Raw genomic sequence first — 9635 nt, 5'->3', positions numbered from 1 at the left:
CCCGCCGCCCACCCGGACGCCGACGAAAGCCAGCGAGCTGCACAGCCTCCGGTCGCTGGAATTGTGATCCCGACCTCTGGACGCGTTTCCCGCTTTATCCTCCTCTGCGCGGGCAGGGAGGGAGACGCCGGCCCAGGCTGCAGTTTCTACCTCAGAAACGGAAACAAAACCACTGCCTTCTGTTTCCTTTTTCTTTAGGGGAAAAAAAAAAAAAAAAAAACTGCCGAGGACGAGGCCTAGGACCCCGACCACGACCCCCGACTCTCCGGGGCTGGAGGGGACGGGGCCCGCCACGGCCTCGGCTCCGCCCCTCGGGCCAGCGGACCACAGAGGGGCCGCCTTCGCCGCTTTCCTAGAGCGGCCCGGAAGTGTCTCTACGAGCACTTCCGGGAACTAGGCTGTGTTTTGGCTGCGTCGGCTGGGCTTCGCTGGCGCCAGGTGCGGGGGGCCGCTCGGGCCGCTGGGCGTGGGGTGGGGTCGGGTGGAGTCTCCCTCCCCGGGCCAGGGGTGGGGGGCCTGGGAAAGGCTGCTTCGCCATTCTGTCCGGAGAGCTCCCGAAACTGCGGGGCTTTTCCGCGGAGGAGCGCCCGCGAATAGGTGGGCCCCGAACCGTAGGGGCGGCGGGGCCCGAGCGCCAAGCTTGACTGTGCACCAAGGCCCCCGCGCCCCGGAACGGGCGACGCCGCGCCCCCATCAGCGCCGCGGGTACGGAGTCGGGGTGCGAACCCGGCCTGCCAAGCCGCGTGACCGGAAGGGGCAGCTCGGAGGAGAGTGGGAAGGAGCGCCAGGAGCTGGCGGGGCATTAAAGGTGGCAGTGGGTGACCATGGACTGCCAGGGAGAATGGGGCGCCATGAAGTCCGTGGGGAGCTCCCCGGGCTCCCCCAGCACTATGCAGAGTGGCCTGCCAAGTGCCTGGAGAACGTGAGCTGTGCCCGGCTGAGCTCTGCTCCAGCCCTTGGTGTGCTGAGCTGGGCAGGTGCGTTTCCTCCGTCATAGCAGGTGCTTGTGCTGTTGCGCTGCCCCTTTAGGTGCTGTCGGAACGCTCTTTAGATGCCGCATTTGGCTCCGTTGCCACCCGTCGCTCAGCTCCTCCATCCCGGGGGTTGGGGGGCTGTGGTGGGTTTTTGAATGGCAGGTCTAGGCTCTAGTACTTGACTTTGGCAGTTGTGTTTAGAGCTTTGATTTCTTTTCGTTCTTTTTCCTTTCTTTCTTTCTTTTCTTTCTCTTTTTTCTTTCCTTTCTTTCATTTCTTCTCTTTCCTTTCTTTCGACACAGCATCTTGCTCTCTTGCCCAGGCTGGAGTGCAGTGGCTCGATTTCTGCTCACTGTAGCCACAACCTCCTAAGCTCAAGGGGTCCTCTGTCCTCAGCCTTCCAAGTAGCTGGGACCACAGACGTGTAGCACCATGCCTAGCTGGTTTTTAAACTTTTTGTAAAAATGGGGTCTTGCTATGATGCCCAGGTTGGTCTCCAACTCCTGGGCTCAAGCAGTCCGCTGGCCTCAGCCTCACAAAGTGCTGAGCTTTCAGGCTTGAGCCACTGTGCCTGGCCTAGAGCCTTATCTCCCTATCCGTAGAATGAGAATGGTAATTCTTGCCCGCTGGTGAGGATTCAAGGTGGAAGACTTAAATGGTCTCAGTGTGGTCTGTGGTGTCAGCTGTCATGTCCCTGTGTTCCCTGGACCTTTGTCCTAGTTCATTCTTTCATGTGTCAACTTACTTGGAGAACTTGTGCCCCCTGTTTCTCTGCCAATTCCTGCTTGCCCTTCATGTCTTAGATATCACTTCCTCTGGGAGGCCTCTGCTCCCCTGGGACTGCCATGGGCCCCTTTGCCACCTGCTCCCAGGGCCACCTCCCTAGCACTGACTGTCATTAGTAGTTCACACTGTCAGCATCCTGACGATGGGGACCATATCAACCCTTACCCACTGGCCCAAAGGACATGGGAGTCACTGGTCTTTTCTCCTCCGCCCCCACTCTAGGCATCTGCATCTGGGACCAACCTCCTGGGCTGGCTGATCAAGGAGGAAGCAGCAGCAATGTCTGCTGTGGGGGCTGCAGCTCCTTACCTGCATCATCCTGGTGATAGTCACACTGGCCGAGTGAGTTTCTTGGGGGCCCAGCTTCCTCCAGAGGTGACAGCCATGGCCCGGCTACTAGGGGACCTAGACAGGAGCACGTTCAGAAAGTTGCTGAAGCTTGTGGTCAGCAGCCTGCAGGGGGAGGACTGCCGAGAGGCTGTGCAGCGTGTTGGGGTTAGCGCCGACCTGCCAGAGGAGCGGCTGGGAGTCCTGCTGGCAGGCATGCACACGCTGCTCCAGCAAGCCCTTCGTCTGCCCCCTACCAGCCTGAAGCCCGATACCTTCAGGGACCAGCTCCAGGAGCTCTGCATCCCCCAAGACCTGGTTGGGGACTTAGCCAGCGTGGTATTTGGGAGCCAGCGGCCCCTCCTTGATTCTGTGGCCCAACAGCAGGGGGCCTGGTTGCCCCATGTTGCTGACTTTCGGTGGCGGGTGGATGTGGCAATCTCCACCAGTGCCCTGGCTCGCTCCCTGCAGCCGAGCGTCCTGATGCAGCTGAAGCTGTCAGATGGGTCAGCATACCGCTTCGAGGTCACCACAGCCAAGTTCCAGGAGCTGCGGTACAGCGTGGCCCTGGTCCTAAAGGAGATGGCAGATCTGGAGAAGAGGTGTGAGCGCAGACTGCAGGACTGAGCCCTCATTTGACTGGTCCCGTTCAGGTCAGGCTTCCACAAGCACCTCAGATGGTGCCAAAGTGCAGCTGACTCTTTCCAGGACAGCCCTGCCCTTCCCATGAGGCAGGCTCTTCAGTGAGAGTTTAAACGTGATTATGTAATTTTCTGTTTAATTGAAAAAGAGAGCTATGCCTTTTTTTCTTTTTTGGAAGTAAAGCGGCTATAAACAGCATATTTCTCTAGGTGGATGTTAAACCTCACACCCTCCTCGTCCCTCTGTATTTGTCTTTGCTGCTGGGTGTGGCCATGTGTGGCCAGGTTGAGGCCCTTCATAGACACCATACAATTGCTCAGCCTGGCCCCATGTAGCCGGGTACTTTTGTAGATTTTGTACTTTAGGTTTAGCATTTTTATTCTTCTGCCTTAAATCCCTGACCTCACAGAGCTGACATTCTAGTGGGGCTGAAGGGAGGGGAAACATTGTAAAATAAACAATAAAAATTACCTGTAACGGCTCGTCAGAGGATGATGTGTGATGCAGCAAGTAGAGTGGGGTCTGCGTGATGATGGGGTGACCTTCCTTGAGAGTGTGAATCTGAGCAAGGACTTGAAGGAACCAGGGGGCAGCACAGGTGGGGAGGACAGTGCACAGGCGGCCAGTGTGGGGATGCCTAACATGCTTAAGGCCTGCCTGGCTGCATCCAAGTAGGAGGGCACTGGAGGGAGCTGACATTGGGGAGGGTACCAAGGGCAGGGCCTGAGGGTCTTGTAAGGACTTTGGCTCAATTCTGAGTGAAAGAGGAGCCCTTTTGAGAGTTTTCAGCAGAGAGACATGATCTGGTGATTGGCTGTTGTGTGGAGGGGCGCAAGGGAGGAGGCTAGAGCCCAGCAGAGAGGCTGTCGCCAGGGTGTGTGCGGGGCTGTAGCCAGCTTTGCAGCTTCCAGCATAACTACATTCTAGAGGGGACCTTGGGGCTCTGTCTCTGCAGAGCCATTTTCTGTCAGCTGGGTTCCAACTGGCTGCCCCTGCCTCCATGGAGTGCTTCTGGACCAGGTCTGGTCTGTTCTCTGCCGGGAAACCTGCCCTTGTCCTTGAGTGCCTGGGGCTGCTTGGCTGTTTGTCTTGTCTGCAGTTTCTGATTTATCTCCTCCACTAGCCTAGCACTTCTTCCTCATCCCTCCATGGGCAGTTCTAACATATCGGGGTGCAGAGGAATACCTGGGGGCGGGATGAGTAGATTCTGGGAGGGGCCCAGGTGCCCTCTAAGGCACATGCTTGTGAGTGCTGCCATCTGGTCATTCACTTGGCTTCGTCCCACCCTCAGTGAGTTTCAGGTACAACCCTCCTCCGTCTCCCTGAAGGCACCGTCCCTACCACTGTCATCGGGTCAGGAATATGACCAGCCGCTTACTGCATTCTCCATCCCCAGATGTGCATGTGGCTGGGCTGTGGCAGCTGGGACCATGTTGCCTCTCACTTATCCACCCCGGCCCTGTAAGGACAGCAGCTTTAGGGACAGCCCCATCTTTCTGCTTCTTCCAGCTGCTTAGCAAAGCCTGTGTGGAGCCCAGAGCACAGATCTGCCCTCGGTCCTCAGGCTGAGCTCTTCCTGGTTATCATTGGGAATCTATTTGCCTCAATTCATTTGTGAACCCTTGGGCTTGTCTCAAGGCAGTACCAGGCAAATCAAGACACAGCCATGAGAAGACACATAGCTTGTGAGACACGGACAGGGGAGTGGGCCATTTCCAGGACGGGCTGGCACTGCCCAAGTGCAAGGGGAATGAGGGACAGAGGGGGGCAAGTGCAGGGACAGCAACTGGCCTCAAGGCCACACGCAGGATTTTCGTCATTCTATCGAAGCAAGACGGAACAGTGGGGTTTTAATCAGGGCAGACATGATCCAGTTGGACTTGAGATCCCTACAGCGTGGAGCAGACTTAGAGGCCAGCTGGGTGGCCCTTCTCACACTCTGACTCAGTAGTCAGCCAGCTCTTCCCACAAAGGGCCAGAGAGTAAACATTTTAGATTTTGTGGGCCATAAAGTCTCTGTCAACCTTGCCGTGGTGGATTGAAAGCAGTCACACAATATGTAAACAGATGGGTGTGGCTCTGTTCCAATAACTTGGTCTTTTTTTGTTTGTGTTTTACTCACAGTTTATGAGTGGATTTTTTTTTTTTGAGGTGGAGTTTGGCTCTTGTTGCCCAGGCTGGAGTGCAATGGCACAATCTTGACTCACTGCAACTCTGTCTTCCAGGTTCAAGCAATTCTCCTGCCTCAGCCTCCCAAGCAGCTGGGATTATAGGCACGCGCCACCATGCCTGACCAATTTTTGTATTTTTAGTAGAGACAGGGTTTCATCATGTTGGCCAGGCTGGTCTCAAACTCCTGATCTCAGGTGATCCGCCCGCCTCGGCCTCCCAAAGTGCTGGGATTACAGGCGTGAGCCACCGAGCCCAGCCTCTGATAACATTTTTTAATGGATGTTGAAATTTTCCCTTTGAGACAGGGTCTCCCCATCATCCAGTCTGGAGTGCAGTGGCATCATCATGGCTCACTGTAGTCTCAACCTGAGCTCACAGGTGCACCACACCACACCTGGCTAATTTTTGTATTTTTTGTAGAGATGAGGTTTCGCCATGTTGCCCAGGCTGGTCTTGAACTCCTGGGCTCTGGGTCTACCCACCTCAGCCTCCCAAAGTGCTGGTATTACAGCAACGAGCCACTGCGCCTGGCGATGAAATTTTAATTTCATGTGTCACAAATAGTTTTTTTTCATTGAAAAACCATTCTTAGGCTAGGCCTGGTTGGGGCCAACCCCGTGAGCCCACTGGACCCTCCCAGTACAGGCACCTGTCCATCGTTGCCAGTGGTCAGTCGCCATTAGAACTGGACTCCAGGGCAGGGCTGGCCCTGTCCAGCTTTGTCCCTGTGGCCTGCACAAGGCCTTGCACAGAGAACAGATGTCTGCATCTGGGAAATTACTCCTTTGGTTTTGTTGGACTTAGTTCTCTGTGGAAACTTTTTGCTGGTGGATCTCTCTCTCTTCTGTGGCACTGTCCTGAGCTCAAAGCCTGGATGCTTCCCCAAATGTGTCATTCATTCATTCAGCAAACATTTCTGGGGCTCTGAGTCAAGCTGCATGCACTGGAGACTTGGGGATTTATAAAACGGCCTGGGCCCTGCCCTTGCTGTGCTCACTTTGTGAGGCTTCTAGAAGGCTCCAAATAGTTTCAATTCAGTGTCATAAATCAAAGATTATTCTATATAAAAAGCAATTCCAGATCTAGGTTGTAGATTTATTTTAATTAATTTATTGTCTCCAAAACAGAAACCCAAAATGTTTTTATTTGTTTATATATTTTGGAGACAGGGCCTCCATCTGTCACCCAGACTGGAGGGCAGTGGTGCGATCACAGCTCATTGCAGCAACTTCTGCGCTCAAGTGATCCTTCCCTGGCCTCCCAAAGTGCTATGATTACAGGCATGAGCCACTGTGCCTGGCCTGGAAACTCTTCAGATGAGTTTACTATACTGAAGCCCAAATTGCGGTGCATAGTGTGATCAGGTAACAAGATATTCCAGCACCTGCACTACCCCATGAACAATCCCTCTTCCTCTCCACAAAAGAACCACCAGCCTGTGTGCCAGGGGCTACCTGGATGTTTCCATGTGTTACTCAGCTCTCAAAGCTGTGCTGTGGCTTGAATTTAAACCATGTGCTCACACCCCTGGCTCTCAGCAAGCTGCCCCATGGATATCATGTCTTTTCCACATCATGCAGCTATAAGAGGACTCCTCCTCCTCTCCCTCTGTGGCTAATGTCTAACCTGGATTGTTGGACTTTGATTTACTTCTGTTGAACTGACCCAGCTGCCTTATTCTTAGTTGTACTGTGACATTTAGGTGAAGAAACCACCAAGAGCTGAGAGGAAAAATAAGCCCTCAGTGGCTGGAGGGCATAAAGTTATTTTCTAAGTGTGAGGTGATTTGGCTGGTGTGGTACACACTGCTGCAGCAGGAAAGCCACCAGAGGTTCTGTGAAGACACATGGGCATCACCAAGCCCCAGGACACTGTGTGCACAGTAAAATTTGATTTTAACATAGTTTTTTTTTTTCTTTAGACAAGAGTTTTGCTTTGTCGCCCAGGCTGGAGTACAGCAGCATGGCGATCTCGCTCACTGCAACTTCCACCTCCCAGGCTCAAGCGATTCTCGTGCCTCAGCTTCCCAAGTAGCTGGGATTACAGGTGCCCACCACCATGCCCAGCTAATTTTTATATTTTTAGTAGAGACGGGGGTCTCATTATGTTGGTCAGGCTGGTCTTGAACTCCTCACCTCAGGTGATCCACGCACCTTGGCCTCCCAAAGTGCTGGGATCACAAGCATGTGCCACTGCACCTAGCCTTTAACATAGTTTTCAAATGTCACAAGTCTCTTATTTTCTCCCCAACCATTCAGAAATATAAAAAGCATTCTTAGCCCTTAGGCCATACAAAACAGGCAGCTAGGCTTTGTGTGGCCTAAGAGCTATACGAATGGTTTGCCAGCCCCTGACCTAGGACCATGTCAGTCCAGAGATAATCCAGGTGCTAACACTGAATGAAGCTTGCACCCCAGCCCCTTTTTGGCTGGTTGCTGTTAGTGGAAAGAAAACAGCATCATGGTTAGCACAGAATCTGGAATTTTCAGACCATCCACACGACTCACGTTCCCCTCCTTTTGTCCTGATCATGAACCAGGAAGTAACCAAGAGATGGTGAGAGCCCAGGAGGAGGCAGGGTCAGAGTGGGAGTCTTCGTGAGCAGTGTTTTCTACGGCCAGGAACAGGAGTTGCAGGTGGTGCATGTCCACTGGGTGGCTGGGTGCCTTTACTCTCGTCCCATGGTTGGGCGACCCAGGAAGCCTAAAATATTTACGGCCCATTAGAGAAAAAGGCAACCCCTGTGCTAGAGCTGAAGGTGACCAAGGTGACCTGGCTAAACACATTACCTGCCAAGACCCTCAGCAGCAGCCGCGTGGCCCCAAGGCAGGGACAGTGAACACAGAAGTTCTGGCATGAGAAGAGGCAGACTTACAGTGGATACACTGATTTCATGGCTGTGGAAAACACCATCACCCTTGCACACACAGAGGAGTCCCTGAATGGGCATGTGGGGGAACACCAGTCAGAGCTTTGCCCCTGGAAGCAGCACTGTAGTCTGGGAACACACTCACAGCACGTTGAGCTAAGCGGCAGCGGCCGACGGTCACTCGGACCCACCAAGGAGTCAGTTCCCCATCCACAGGCTGTAAAGATGGAAACTCATGTGGACACTGGACTCTGCTGTGTCCCTTGCCACCAGGGAAAACTCCAGAACCTGCAAACACATGGACCCAACACAACCTGTTTCAATATGATACAAATTCATAAGTTGCTCTTGGGTTAGGCAACTGAGGCTGCAACTTCTCAGTGACCCTGCCATGCCTAACCAGTGTGGCATAACCCAAACCAGCAGTCACAAGCCCTGCTGTGACCTATGTCCCTCTAGGCCACATGTTTGCATGTGGGAGAAAGGGATCACAAAGTGTCCCTCCATTGGGGATGGCAGCCTTTTGGGCCCAAATATTTCTGTGTAATTATTGGCAGTGGCACCAAAGATCAGCTAGTTCCCCCTGGCTCCTTCACAGCTGAATGACCAGGACTGTGGGGGCAGGGTTGAGGTCTGCCTGCAGCTGGCCTCATGCCTGTAGTTATCAGCCTTAATTAGATGCTGTGTGAGAAAATCCAATGGACATGGTCCCAGCCTGTTAGATTAACCACTGTAACCAACAGAGCAGCAGATTCATGTGAAAATTCCATTTCAGCCAAAAAATCATCAGGCCCTGCAGATAACTGCAAAAGGTGACCTGCATGTGCCAAGAACACAGGGTCCTACCGTGCTACACCTGGGCCATGTCTCAAGGTTGTATTGGCGGCAAAACCCTGAGGGGTGAGGTAATGGCCACCCAGCTCCCAACGGAGCAGGCTCACTCCTCACCTCCGGGCTTCTCAGCAGTGCCTCCACCTGCTGGGCCTCTGCGTCGTGGGAGTGGTGGGCAAAGAGAACTGATTCGGCCCTGACAACCACTGAGTAATGTGCCTGCCATCCCCGCCAGATGCAACAGCTACAGGACTTCTTGTGAGCTGGTAATAATAAAATCTCAGACCCTCAGTTCTTGGCAGTTTGTGCTTCAGGCTGCTTTAAGGAAATCTGTTCTGCAGCATAAATTACATACATCCAGACCTCTGTGTGACCTCCTCTGTAAAGTGGGGCAACCGGGTTCTCCTCCTCTACCTCGTCCCTCCATCTCTTCCCCAACCCCACTCCCCGTTTCTCCTCCCATCTGTCCTCCTCGCCCCATGGTCTGCTGGTCTTCCACACCTGTTCCATCTCAAGTTCTTTTCCCTACCATCTTTTTTTCCCCCATTTCCTCTCCCCAAGTTCTTTGCTCTTTTTTTTTTTTTGAGGTGGAGTCTCACTCTGTCACCCAGGCTGGAGTGCAGTGGTGCGACCTTGGCTCACTGCAACCTCCACCTCTCAGGTTCAAGTGATTCCCCTGCCTCAGCCTCCCGAGTAGCTGGGATTACAGGTGCACACACTGCCATGCCTGGCTAACTTGTGTGTTTTTAGTAGAGACAGGGGTTTCACCATGTTGGCCAGGATGGTCTCAATCTCTTGACCTCGTGATCTGCCCACCTTGGCCTCCCAAAGTGCCAGGATTCCAGGCGTGAGCCACTGTGTCCAGCCTGCTCTACCATCTTTTTCCCACCAGCTCCTTTTCCCACTCCCTCTCCTCATATTTGTTTCCCAACCATCTTAATGTGCCCGTTTTCATCATTTTCTCCACTGTCTTTATTTCCTCCTCACCATGTTCCCCCCGCCAACAAAAAAATAAATGAAGTGGAGCAACTGGG

General features: G+C 53.5%; 1 protein-coding gene across 2 annotated transcripts; it reads left to right on the top strand.

Moving 5' to 3' along the window:
- Positions 1-365: 365 nt before the first annotated feature.
- Positions 366-3211, top strand: COMMD5 (COMM domain containing 5). 2 transcript variants are annotated; one of them, XM_012473274.2, is made up of 2 exons: positions 366-438; positions 1983-3211. In XM_012473274.2, exon 2 carries the CDS (start codon positions 2040-2042, stop codon positions 2712-2714), a length of 675 nt encoding a protein of 224 aa, XP_012328697.2. In that variant the 5' UTR covers positions 366-438; positions 1983-2039; the 3' UTR covers positions 2715-3211. The 2 variants fall into 2 exon arrangements, with proteins under 2 accessions (XP_012328697.2, XP_064240811.1); XM_064384741.1 differs by lacking the exon at positions 366-438 and adding an exon at positions 767-977.
- Positions 3212-9635: the final 6424 nt, after the last annotated feature.

The sequence above is a fragment of the Aotus nancymaae genome, unplaced genomic scaffold (assembly GCF_030222135.1).
Source record: "Aotus nancymaae isolate 86718 unplaced genomic scaffold, 86718_ANA_hifiasm-v0.15.2.pri h1tg000036l, whole genome shotgun sequence".
NCBI classification, from domain to species: Eukaryota; Metazoa; Chordata; class Mammalia; order Primates; family Aotidae; genus Aotus; species Aotus nancymaae.
Note: the sequence above shows the minus strand (reverse complement) of the source record. Positions and strands in the feature narration are given on the sequence as shown.

Bases quoted from the DNA above. Each gene is read 5' to 3' on its own strand.
- COMMD5 (XM_012473274.2), top strand. From the start codon at position 2,040: ATGTCTGCTGTGGGGGCTGCAGCTCCTTACCTGCATCATCCTGGTGAT.